At 38.6% G+C, this 13,947-nt stretch overlaps 1 protein-coding gene across 1 annotated transcript in view; it reads left to right on the forward strand.

Annotated features, from left to right (window-relative positions):
* The window catches only part of pitpnc1a (phosphatidylinositol transfer protein cytoplasmic 1a), a 118,884-nt gene that overhangs the window by 101,074 nt on the left and 3,863 nt on the right, over positions 1-13,947 (forward strand). Inside the window, exons 6-8 of the mRNA XM_017685106.2 lie at positions 5,531-5,626; positions 12,489-12,644; positions 13,369-13,432. Of these exons, the coding sequence (XP_017540595.1) occupies positions 5,531-5,626; positions 12,489-12,644; positions 13,369-13,432 (316 nt within the window). The remainder of the gene's footprint in view (positions 1-5,530; positions 5,627-12,488; positions 12,645-13,368; positions 13,433-13,947) is intronic.

The following is a 13,947-nucleotide window of genomic DNA, read 5'->3' on the forward strand; positions in this document are numbered from 1 at the left end:
GGCGCTGTGTTCCAATACCGTGGCTATACTTATACCAAAAAGGTTGTAGCATAACTAAGCAAGACTTTTTGTACTCAATCGCGAGTCACCTCTTACTGTCAGTGTGGCACTGTTGTTTATTCATGCTATGTTAATATCATGTAAATCGGCAACTGATACTTCAAGAATTCAAAAAGCCAGTTTGGCCTGTTTAAGTGCAAATAATGTTATTTTCATTGTAACAATTATTAAGAGAAAGTACTGGAAATGTCTTGTGTATTTCATGTGTTGATTTACCCTTTTTCATGTGTCCATTAGCACCCCCTGAAAAATGTTCCTTGGCTTATGTTAAAACAAGGCTAATAAAAATAAGCCTTTTGGCCGTAAAAATGATTGGTACCACTATGTATTGTTACAATTTCAGACGGTGACCTTTGTGGTGATGCAATTTGTCCTGACACTTAGTCAGCCGCCCTCTATTCATCATTGGTCAGTTACTGACCACAGTACTCTTGCTGACCAGATATTAGTGCCACTGGTTGAAAGTGGTCCACCACCCAAAAATATTCAGCCAAGAGCAGTTCTGTAACAACAGACAGACAACAGTCTCTTACTGTACACCAGCAAAATCTACAAGGTAGGTGTTTCTAATAAAGTGGCTGGTGGTTGTAGAAAGAGCATAAATGCAACACTGTCAAATGTGTCTCATATATTTCTGAATAATATGCACAATGATATCAGAAACATATCTGTATATATTGTTAGATATAAATGTGAAGAGTTTCTCTGTAATGCTAATCCAGGTACACCTAGCCTGGCTTTTTAATATTTTAATATAATAATATGTATCAGCTTTGTCAGATATGGGCTTAAAAGATTTCAGAAATTAGAAATTGAACCAAAGTTCCCGTATTGCTGCTTTCCTAGTTCACCAGGTGCGGCAGAGATGAGAGCAGAGTCTGTGTGTGTTGTAAAGTCAGCAGGCAGCAGATGTTTGAAATGCTGAAAGCCTCCTTCATTACGGCTGTGACTGCACCTGCAGGGCTACACACAACCCTCTCCGTCTAACAGAGGAGCAAGAGTTTACATTGACTTTTCTGTATTTAACATTTTGAAGGCCAAGTTTATCTTCCAGTTGATTGACAAGGCTGCTTTAAAGATCAGATTGTTGTTCTGGACTAGGGTTCCCTGAACAATATGAACATTTTGTCACCAATACAGATACCAGTTTCACAGACCTAAAAATTCTGCTAATTGATAACATTGGTAAATACAATTGTTAATGGTCAGAAATTACTTAAATGTACTTTACTGACTGATATGCTTGTTAGTTGCCCACTGTAAATTGTCGGTCCTTGACTGTTAAATATCATGGAAAAACTTCTTTTAAATGTCTGAAGCAGGATTGAACATGGTTAAACTTTCAAAACGTACCATTTACCACCCAGTCCATACAGTCTGTACACAGAAACTGTGCTGTGAAAACAATTTTGAAACCATTGTTTCTGTGATATGAGAAACAACTGTTTTGCACATTTCTATCTATTCAGCCTACAGCAGTTTAGCTCTGCCTGTTCACATTTCTAATTCAGCTCTTAATGCTTTTTGAGGTACAATACAGGGCAGCTATTCAGAACAGAGCTCATTTATCTCATATCAGTCTTAAAAGCACAGCAACAAAAGCAGCCTGTTTGATTCTAAGGGGTAAAACAAGGGCTGGAAATTGCTTGTGTAAAATTGAATCATTTTGAATCATAAAACCACGCTAAAGTTATATGACCTCAAGGGAAAAGCACAATAAAATGTAGGAAATGGATATAATAAATATAAGATATTATATAGCAGAGCTTCTCCTAGCTTTTTGTGTGTGTGTGTGTGTGTGTGTTCTGTTGGTTCGCTCTTATTTTTCTTCAGTTTTAGTTTTATTTTAATATTTAGTGTTCAAGTTTACTAGTTTAGTCCGCATTTCTGCGATAATACTAGTAGCTGGCGATTGCCAAGAAGTCTAGAAGGTACAAGGGCTACAAAGTATTAAGTTTTCCCTTATCTCAATTTGTCTTATGTCAGATGTTCACTTAAACAATAAGCCATTAGGTAAACATTCGCTAAAATAAACCAATTGTTCAATAAATAATTGAATTTATCATTAATAATATTCAAAGTACTTCTGCCAGCTTTAAGCTATAGATAAGTCAAAGATGAGCCTATTCCATGAACACCACAAAGATTTTTAATAACTTCCAGCATTATAGAACTCATGTAGTCATATGGTCTACAGCTTTGAATATGGCTCAATCACATTTAAGAATCTGCTGAATAATACAGTTTAAAACATGTGACTTCCAGATAACATTGATGCTTTTATTAATAGTGATAAAGCTATGATACTTTATCATTGGCTGATTTCATAGGCCAACTGACATACAGATTGGATTCTATTCTCTACCACACTGTAGGCATCTATGTGGCATCATATTCCCCTCCCCTCTCTGGAGTCTTATCAGATGTAACATTATCACATCTACGTGCTGTCTTCGCGGCTGCCTGTCCTGCTTTGAACTGTTATGCTAAGCTAGGCTTTCAGCGTTGACACTGAAGGCCATTACTGCTTGTAGTGTAAGCGCGTGAGAACAGTATGTTCTGCTGCAGAAGAGCTGCTCTTTCTTAATGCAGGATTATTTCTCACTCTCTCTGTCTGTGTGTTCTCTGCCTTCTCATAACATACCAGAGCACGAGAGATTAGAGTGAAGGTTAATTAGCAGGATAGAGGTGGATTATTATCATTTGTGTTGATCTTTCTGGCTGCTCTCATCATTTTTTTCTCCGTTTTCAGGTGTTTATCCATATTCTTCACCAGCATATAATGTATATGTCTGCATTTGGTTCTTCTTATATGCTGTTTTTTCACTAGTTTTTCTGCCTCCTTGTCATTTTAATTCCTGCCTATATATCCTTGGCCTCTTTCCTCATTACAGAGTGACCCTGCCCTGGTCCACGTGTCTTTTCTTCTTCCTCTTCCTTTCCATTTTCTCCCAATCTATTCCCTTTTGAAGCCGCTGGTATATTTACTGCTTCTGTATTAAAGTGGTTTTGCGGTGTAAATGTAGAGGCCCCTTGATGATCTGTATTGATAAGGTCTCGGGTGCCTTACAACGCCTCTTGTTGACAGGCAGAGAGCAGAGTTCTCACTGGATGCTTTGATGCAGAGGCGCGCTCTTAAACCATTAAAGCCTTTGTGAGGCTCCAAACACTCTGGAGGCACAACATGAGCAAGAGCAGGAGTGAGAAATCTTCAGCTTATGCAATAGAAAACATCTACCTACTTACATACTCAGGTCCTTAGCCAGAAACCCAGAGCTCCTCCTAGTGGCCAGAAAAGGAACAACACCAACAAACAGTCCACTAGGACTTTACTAGGTGACTTCGCTTTTTATTTCGGACTCGGAAACCTGGAGTGCCGGCTGATGCTGATCCAAAATTTTATTTTCTTTAAATACCGCTAAGTGTTAAAATATGGTCATTCCTGACTGCCGAGACGTCTTGTTTAAGCCCTAGTCAACCACTGCAATTCCCTCCTTTCAAGTCTTCCATCATACGCCATTTCCCCTGTACAGAGAATTCTGCTGTGGTTTGTCTGCTCCATAACCTCCTGAGGTTCACCCATGTGACTCAACAGGTTTACTGATAAAGTGAAAACCAGATACAAAGTTCTGTTTCTTGCATTCCAGGTTTCAAAGGACATAACTCCTAATTACCTGTATACCTTGATTTAGAAATACAGACTTCCCAAATTGTCCTTTCTTAAAATATAAACACCAACGGGGAACTCTCAGACTCTTCTAGGCCTTATACATATGTGTAATTTTTAGTTCATTTTTATGTAATATAAACATCATGCAGGTATTCTGAGTCCTATTTCATGTATAAATTTTAGTTGGAAACAAAGGGGTTAAAGTGTTGAGATGATGGAAAATTACACAATCAAGATTTGTTTCTCTGTGGTATTTAGGCAGATACAGCCAAAGCTGTAAGAACAAAAAGTGTTCATGCAAACTGCCATTAGCTTAGCGCCAACATAGACCTAGAGCCCCATAGTAGAAATTAACATTATTATAGAGTTGTTTTTTAATCCTTGTTTTCGACGGGCTATTGACATATTATTGTCCCATCTGGAAGCTCAGCTCTAATACTCTCAGTTCGCCACTGTTAAACACAGCCATAAGGCCAGGCCTCACTGCTTAAGTGTCCTCAGTAGAACAAACTTCACCCTGAACTCCATACTGTACAGTCACTCGCTTTCACAAACTCCACTGTAACTTCCTTTCACAAACTCCACTGTAACTTTCTTTCTCAAACTCCACTGTAACTTTCTTTCACAAACTCCACTGTAACTTCCTTTCACAAACTCCACTGTAACTTTCTTTCTCAAACTCCTCTGTAACTTCATTTCACAAACTCCACTGTAACTTCATTTTACAAACTCCACTGTAACTTCCTTTCACAAACTCCACTGTAACTTCCTTTCTCAAACTCCACTGTAACTTTCTTTCTCAAACTCCACTGTAACTTCCTTTCACAAACTCCACTGTAACTTCCTTTCACAAACTCCACTGTAACCTTCTTTCTCAAACTCCTCTGTAACTTCCTTTCACAAACTCTACTGTAACTTCCTTTCACAAACTCCACTGTAACTTTCTTTCTCAAACTCCTCTGTAACTTCATTTCACAAACTCCACTGTAACTTCATTTCACAAACTCCACTGTAACTTTCTTTCTCAAACTCCACTGTAACTTTCTTTCTCAAACTCCACTGTAACTTCCTTTCACAAACTCCACTGTAACTTCCTTTCACAAACTCCACTGTAACCTTCTTTCTCAAACTCCTCTGTAACTTCCTTTCACAAACTCTACTGTAACTTCCTTTCACAAACTCCACTGTAACTTCCTTTCACAAACTCCACTGTAACTTCCTTTCACAAACTCCACTGTAACTTTCTCATTTTGAAAATGTCCTGCCCTTACTGATCACGCAACAGTGGTCTGTGTGTCTGTGGTCTGGTTATTGGACAGGCCAGTCAAATGGTCATTTCCTCTTAAAGTAGGCAGTTCTTGGCCGCATAGGGGATGAAGTGTACCAGACTCTCTGAAGACAGCAGAAGACAGACTTGCAAGACTAGGCTACATGTGGCACCTGTTGTTCACGAGACCCACTCTACTTTGATATATGTTGCACTACAAGTAGTTGTGTAATATTTGAGTCCAGGTTTGATCAGATCAGATTCATTCTTTTCTCCTCTGACATCTGATCCAGCATTTTTTACTAGTATCAGCCTGACTCTAATACTGGATTCACATGATCTCTCATTTTTATCCGAAATGATTTCAGAGCTTAGACAAATGCATTGGACTGAATCATACACCTATGCCTGCCCACAGATGCCCAACAGTGTATCAAATAAGGATGCTAATATTAAGGCAGTAGACTACGCTCCTCCAATGCTGCTCTACTGAAGGACTGATCTTTGTCGTTTGTTATATCTTTTTGCTCCAGATCTTTGACGGTGAACCCAGAGACGAGGACACTGAGGTGTGTTTCGTCGACATCGCATATGATGAGATCCCAGAGCGCTACTACAAAGAGTCAGAGGTACGAGAGCAGACAAAGACGCCTGTATGCAGCCTGTCAAAATAAGGGTTTTGATGTGGGATCAGTTTCCTGCTGAATAGATTGTTAGGATCAGCTCCATGTTTCTCCATATGTCCTAGAATGGACAACACTTTGGGTTAATCCTGTGTTAATGTGTTTTCTGTTGTGTGAAAATAAATTGAAGTTGACTCCTCTTGGCAGACTGGTTATCTGTGTAAATGGGCAAAATTGGTCACAGTTCAAGATGGTTGGTACTTAGGGTTAGCTGATGTAGTAAAAAACCTCATGACATGGTTTGAAAAATGAAAAATTGTAAGAAACAAAAAATAATTGCTAAGACAAAGATAACATTTCACATACTGCACTGCAATAATGCCAGTTAAAGAGACCTTATTAAGCTTATTAAGTAATGAGGAAAGAGGCCAAGGATATATAGGCAGGAATTAAGATGACAAGGAGGTAGAAAAACTAGTGAAAAAACAGCAAAGAAGAAGAACCAAATGAAGACATATACATTATATACTAGTGAAGAATATGGATAAACACCTGAAAAGGGAGAGAAAAGAGCAGCCAGGATTGGACTGCTGGAAGGTCACCGGTTCAATCCCCAGAGCCAACAGCCTGTAACTGAGGTGTCCTTGAGCAAGACACCTAACCCCCAACTGCTCCCCGGGTGCTGTGGATAGGGCTGCCCACCGCTCTGGGCAAGTATGCTCACTGCCCCCTAGTGTGTGTGTGTGCTCAGTAATGTGTTTGTGGTGTTTCACTTGATGGATGGGTTAAATGCGGAGGTTAAATTTCCCCATTGTGGGACTAATAAGGGGCACTTAATTAATTAATCAATTAATTATAGTGCTTTACTTGTTAGTTACATTAGCCTCATAGCTCCGGTGCAAAACTAAACATGATGTCAGGGTTAAGAGGATAATTGTGTGAGCAACTGTGTAACTTCTAGCCAAATTATGTGGCCCTGTTGGTGACATCCCTTTTTAATCAAAATAAAGCGTGTCCTAAGGCATGGGCACAGGATTCTAATCCATCCTTTTCCCTATTCATTCCTTAGTCTGCTTGGCTTCCTGTGTATGAAGGAGTCTAAAGGAGTTTGAGAGTGAATCGCTAAAAGAGCTCTGACTTTTATGACACTGAATACTCTATTTGCTAACTTGTTTAAACAGAAAACAGATGCTTTCAGGTTTTTTTTTGTCTGTTCTGAATATGTTAATGTTCAAGTAGCTGTTGCAGCCTACATCATGCCTGACTCGTGTCTTAGTAGAACGAAAGGTTTATAAAGGAGCATATCTCAAGTCTTCTGTAATTGCTTTCATCCTTTGGATCCCAAGTGAGTCTGAGCTCTGTGCAAAATTAGGTGACATCAAGCGAAGAGAAAATGAATTGAGTTAGGTAAATGGTGATAACAGCAGGCTAAGAAAAGTGAATAAACAGAAGCACAGGCAGCCATTTGAACAGGTGTAAGTGTTAGCTGGCTGGTTAACGCAGCTTTGAGAAACTAAGCGTTTTTGGTCATGGCTCAGGAGACCAATAAAATGAAAAACTACCAATCTTGAATCTTGAATGAGTCAGGGCTTGTTATCCTTTTCAACTGTCCAGTCAAACTTGTCCTTGGACAGGAACACATGATTTTATCAGCATTTTGATAGGCTGTTCCCTGAAACTTGTGTCATGGATGGATGCAACTATTGAGTTGTATGTGAGTTGCAGGACACGTTACATTATGCTCAAGTGCAATTTACGTTCATGTAGGTTTCGATGTGTAAAGTCACACTAAGTAGTGGCAGCAACATAACTAACTTGTTCCCACATCTTAAATTGTGGCCAGACCACACTTTACGGTTCATTTCCCACACCTTGGTAAGTTGCAGACATGCATTATTTTTTATTAAAAGGGGATGAACCAGTGGTGCTCTGTCCCAAACAATCACTTCAAGTTAGGACAAAATACAAGTGGTCACCAAACCATATGAACTGAATCAACATACCAGCGAGTACATTCACCCTTGAAGGCTCAGTGTAATGACTTGCAAAACCATTATTAACACAGACATTTGATGTAAGTTGCAGAGAAAAGTACAGATCCATCTTTGGAGCTACATGGTTGTTTCTGTCAGAAGCAGAAAAGAGAGACACGAGTATGTTTGTCTTGCTATTGAATTACTTTCTCTATAATGGGTTGCTGGTTCTGATCTAAGAGAACATGTGTCCCTGTCATTCCAGACACTGGTGGGTGGAAGGTGTTGATGCTGCTCATGCTGTGACATAAGTGCACACACACCTACACGCACAACCACAACAGTGCTATCACCCGGCTTTTACAGGCAGCTTCTTCACAACTTCACTGGCTGCTCAGTTGGCCACTAGCCATTCGCCAACACCTGTCTATCATAGTACCGCTGTACTGATGCTCTCTCTCTCTCTCTCTCTCTCTCTCTCTCTCTCTCTCTCTCTCTCTCTCTCTCTTTCTCTGTCTTTCTCTCTGAAGGTAAGAATGAAGGCCTGGAATGTGGCCAAGTGTTATTTTGCTTTAGCAGCAGTCTGTTCTACCTGAGGCTGAGTGGTCAGTGGAGGAACAATTAGCAGTGATCTATTATTAGACTCTGTGGGAAAAGGATAACCACTCTTCTGTAATCTCCTGCTAAAGTGATCACTCAACTTGTGCCATAATCCCTTGGCATATTTTGTTGTGTCTTACCGACATACACATTTAACATCAGAGTGAACATCTTCTCTTGCGTAACCCTTAGAGCTTGAGTTATTACTTTTGTTTTGCTATACTATTCAAATGTAATTGTAAAATGAATAACATAGTTTTGAACAATTTACAGTAATGTGCAAAAGTCAGACACCATGATTCCTTTATTAATTTCCCATCAACAAGGCTATTAAGTACAAGTTACTTATTTTTCAGAAGATATTTTTATTTAATTATAAGATGTTCCTTTTACATAAAAAGGGGAAGGTGAAAAGAAAAACTCAAAAAATCTAAAACTTCAAAAAATGCTGAAACTATTCAGAGAAAATGAGACTCCTAAGACCTGGTAGAGCACTAAAACTGTCACTTTCAGAAGAGCAGTACTTTCATCTTTGAGAGAGAGAGGAGAAAATCAAGCTCCACTGTTGATTCAGATGTGGAAAATCCATTTTTTTCTGTCCATCGCATCACTGTGAGAAGACATCCCAACACTATTAGTCAGATCTACTTGGCCCACTCCCCAAACAACTGCAGTCCCCTTGACTCACACTGTAAGTGCTTTGAGCACACCACTGATTGAATGGGACAAAACGTTTTGCAGTATTTATGAGCCCTAAAATCTAAATTCTCTGACTAAAGCAGATCTGGAGAAACTTGGCTGCAACATTTATGTCTAGCAAGATTGATTACTGTAATAGTCTCCTAACTGCACTACCAAAAAATACCATCAAACAGCTTCAGCTGATTCAGAATACAGCTGCCAGAGTCATACTAGAAGTAAAAGAAGGGAACATCACAGCCCATTCTTAAATCCTTACATTACCAGTCTGTTACACCTAGACTTTAAGGTACTATTACTGGTCTGTAAGTCACTTAATGGTATAGGGTCAGGATATTTATTTCATATGCTGCAGCAATATGAGTCGAGCAGAACACTCAGATCATTAGAACCTAGTCAGTTGGTCCTGCCGAAGGTAAAGACTAAACATGGAGGAGCAACATTTGGCTACTATGCTGCTCTTAAATGGAACCAGTTGACAGAGAGCATTAGAAGAGCCCCGACAATGGACACTTTTAAATCCAGGCTCACAACGTTCCTATTTGAGCAGCTTTCAGCTCAGTTTAAACACTGTTGGCATTACTAGACCCTTTTCCTCTGTAATGGCACTTTTAAAAAAATTTGATTTTATTTAACTATTAATCATTTCTATTCTCATTTATTATGATTTTTTTAAGAACTCTGTATTTTCTGACTTTTTTCATTTGTAAAGCAATTTGTAAGACAGCAGTGTTTGAAAAGTGCTATATAAATAAACTTGCTTTGCCTTGAAAAGATCTGTAGATGTCAAGATGCTGTTAGATGCTGTTTTCCTATCCTCAAAATAAGACTGCATGCATAATAATATGAATAATATTAATATTAATAGTCATTTTCATCAAATTCTTTTTTCTACTTACAAATGCATAAATATTTAGACTCTGCACTTTAAACATAATCTCTCTGTTTGTTTCAGTAAATTATGAGAAATAATTCATATAAAGTTACACTATACACTTTCTTTAGTGAAGAAAATTGTTTTGTATAGAACCTTTGCATGATTAAAGGGTTCTTTGCTTCATAAAAGGTTCTTCAGATTAATGGAGTTTGTGCTATCGATGGTTCTATATGGCACCAAAAAGGGTTCTTCTATTGTAATAAGCCTGGTGCTATAAAGAACTCTTTTCAGCACAGTCTCCATCAATCTGAAGAATCTTTTATGATAACTGTGACTTCTAAGAGTTAAACTCCTTTCTTGCTCCATTTTTATTTTAAATATGTAGGATTAAAAAAGTGCATTTCTACTGGATGTAATAATTTATTGGCCTGTCCCAAAGAACCTTCAAAAAGCACATCTTCATAGGAGGGGATATGAATTATCGATATCTCACATAAACAGCATAATGGCAAGTTGAACAGTGTTGGAACCCAACTCCGTTTCCCTCCACAAGCCCTTAACCCCTTCTTTAAACGTACTCACATTGTATCAGTCTATTACTCTTCAAATTGTCGAATAGATTCATTAAACTTGGTCTTTGCATTGATGGATTTCATTAAAAAAAAACCCTGCAAAATAATTAGAAATGAATTAATATTTAGGTTGAGTAGCGTACATTGCTGCCCTGGTACATGAGCATAGAAGTGAAAGCATTAGTGAAAAAGTGGCAAACGGAGTGAGCTAGAGCGGCTCGGGTTTCAGTCAGTCTGCCTGGCTTCCTGTTTATGAAAGTATAAATGAGTTTGAGAGTGAATGACTGAAAGAGCTCTGTCATTTATATCATTGAGTACTCTAATTGCTAACTTGTTTAAACAGAAAACACTGATGCTTTCAGTCACTTTGTGTTTACTTACATACAGAATCTGCTCACATGATACATGTAATTTTCTCAAACACCCCACAGAAACGATACTGCGTGAAGTACAGGGATTCAGTCAGCTATCAGTCATTTTTCATCACTATAAGTAACCACCAAATAACACATTTACAGTTTTGATTTTATGGTTATTATCAGAGTGCTTCTGCGGTGTGAGCACAGTGGAGTGAGGCTGTGCATGATATGGATGAAATTCATATTGGGATTATACTGTTTCATGTTGCAGTTGCCATGTAATTGATTTTTGAGAGGCTTGTGCTTTTTCTGAAGTGCACATTGCATAAGTGATGTATTTCTGAATTTATCAAAGTGCTCAAGCATTCTTTAAGACTGCATATGTGTAGACATGTATCATATATTTGTGAGAGTGTTGCTGACATGCTTGTCATGTTAACGTTCTTCCTGATATTTCAGAAACATGTCACCAGTGCATTGAACTATGGGATAAATAATGCTTTGTTCAGTGTTTATTTATTGTGGTCTTGTGCAAAGATTTGGGTCAGTATTTGAAATGCTCATAAAAACAGAACGCAGTGTTTAGTAAATTGTATTTGTCCTGTATATTGATAACAGTACAAAAACGTGACATTTGATGTTTTACCTTATGAACTTTATTTGTTTTGTTTGTTGTAAATATACACTCATTCCAGATTTGATTCCTGCAACACGTTCCACAAATGAACATGTTTATTACCAATTTACAGCACTTTACTTTTAACAACACAGTTACTTTTTGGGGACACCATTTAATCCAGTTTTGGAAGCGTTTTTTTGCCATTCTTCCTTATTTTGCACTTGATGTGCCTCCCAGTTTCAATGGGAGACAGTTCTGGACTGCAGGCAGGCCAGTGTAGCACCTGCACTCTCTGAATATGTAGGCATGCAGTTGTAACACATGTAGAAATGGGTTTGCCATTGTCATGTTGAAATAACATGTCCCTGAAAAAGTGGTGAAGTTTGACCTGTCCTTGCTCATAAACAACTAGGCTTTCTTGGAGGCTCCTTTTACACCCCAGCATGATTTAATGACCTCTTTTTTGATTTACCCCTTACCCAACAACGTTTTTGGAAACCTGCAGATGTACAGTTGCAAGTCTTTCCCAGCTACCTGGGAGTGAGAAAGATCAGAAATATAAAACCTAGGTAAAAAGATATTAATCAGTCCATGAGGGGGAAAACAACACTTGAAAAGAGCTGATAAGAAAGCATTTTTTTCTTAAAATTGCAGTGATCATCCCTCAAACAACTAAAGACTTGATTGGCAGTGTAAGATGACGCACTTCTCTGTTTATAGGCAATCTGTCTTCCCGAACATGAGAGTCGGACTCATTAGTTTAAAAGAAAATGTTTGATTAATGGCAGCCTGCGAGATGAAGATAAAGAGGGACCTCCTATTGTGCCACTCCACAAGTCGTCCCACAAAATGCCTTCCGATGAACACAGCCATTAATTATAGAACAGTGACTGATGTAAGGCCTCATTGTCATTCAGCGTGTATGGGTAGCCCCTTCATTGCTTAAGCAGATTGAAATGGATGACGATATACTGTGAGATACATCATTAAAGTAGCTGACGAAATGTGCATCTAGATAGTTTATGTGCAGCATGAATATAGACGAGACCCATGCTGAGGTTTAAAAGGCAGTAGTTGTATTGATTCAGAGGGAAGTGGGTAGACTCAAAGACTCATGGGAGGGAATCATTACTGAGATGTTTTTTGTACACTGTTTAAATCTTCTCTAGGACCTGCGCTACTTTAAGTCAGAGAAAACGGCACGAGGTTTGCTGCAGGAGGGCTGGAGGGACACGCAAGACCCCATCATGTGCTCCTATAAGCTGGTTTCGGTGAAGTTCGAGGTGTGGGGGCTGCAGACACGTGTGGAGCAATTTGTCCACAAGGTTTTTTCTTCATTTTTTTTCTTCGTAAAAGGGTAGCATGTTCACAAAGATGATGGTTTATTAGGTACATCTACCATATTTAGGCTAATTGGTCATTTAATTGTATGCAAAATGTGGGCAGCTCAAATTACATTTGGTTGAAGTGGAAATAAGATAATACATCACTACAGGAAACAAACTTAAAATTGACATTTTCTGTTAATCTTAGTACACAATTTCTTTTATTTGTGGAGTTTACTTAATGGGAAAAAATAAAACTGTGCCCTAACATTTGCGCAAGATTTTTTTTTTTGGAAAATTGTCTATAATGGATATTATGATGGATGAGTGAAGGTAGAAGGTAGATCCCTAAAGTCCCCTTATATTGTGATTTACAATTTTAGACCTGTAAAACATTGACCTTCTTTACAGCACTAATGTAGTTAAAACATAGGATCCATACAGTCCTAGTTATTCTGCTGAAATGCACTTGTGTCCACAACATTGATGTTCTTCTCCTACATGCTCCCCATACCCCCTTTTTCCCCTCTCCCAAGTGTCCCTCAGTGCTGTTCGCCCTTGCCTGAGGATTCCTTTCCTCCCCATATCCAACTGCATCCTTTAGTCATATAGACATACTAGCTGTGACGTATATTAATCATATCCACTGGCCTTGTCTTCGTGTTGCTGTGAACTAACGAAGTCTTCCTGACCAGTTGTTCTCTCTCTCTCTTTGTCTCTAAAGGTGATCAGAGACGTCCTGTTACTGGGTCACAGACAGGCCTTCGCTTGGGTGGATGAGTGGATTGGTAGGTAGACTGAATATCAGAGCTTATTGTCAGGATTTTGCAAGGCTGTGCTTTGTTGGCTATAATTTTTTATAGTACTTTGGCAACAGGATTCAAACTAATTGCATAGTATTACGGATGTACTGATCATGATCGTGGCAGATAGCCAGTGATGTAACCTCCACCCCCAAAAATGCAATATAAATACCATTTTTTGCTCATTAATGGGCTAAACTGGCATTTTAAATTTTAAATCAGTTATTTATTAGTAAATGAAGGGCTATGCTGTAAGTTAAAGGCACCTGGCTGTTTTGCACAATCAGTCATGCATAATTATGCTACAACGTGTTGGTATAGGTGTAGCAGCAACATTCAAATACTACATATACAGTGTTCTTACCTGCCTCACAGTATTTACCTCCTAAACCTGCCACTCAGTTCAGCCAAAATAAAAACAGTAAATTGGTTGCTGATTTTCTGTTTTGATTTTGCGGCTGATTGTAATTGCCTTTAAGAGCCTTTAATCTATTAGTCTT

Source organism: Pygocentrus nattereri, chromosome 14 (assembly GCF_015220715.1).
Source record: "Pygocentrus nattereri isolate fPygNat1 chromosome 14, fPygNat1.pri, whole genome shotgun sequence".
In the NCBI taxonomy this organism is placed as follows: domain Eukaryota; kingdom Metazoa; phylum Chordata; class Actinopteri; order Characiformes; family Serrasalmidae; genus Pygocentrus; species Pygocentrus nattereri.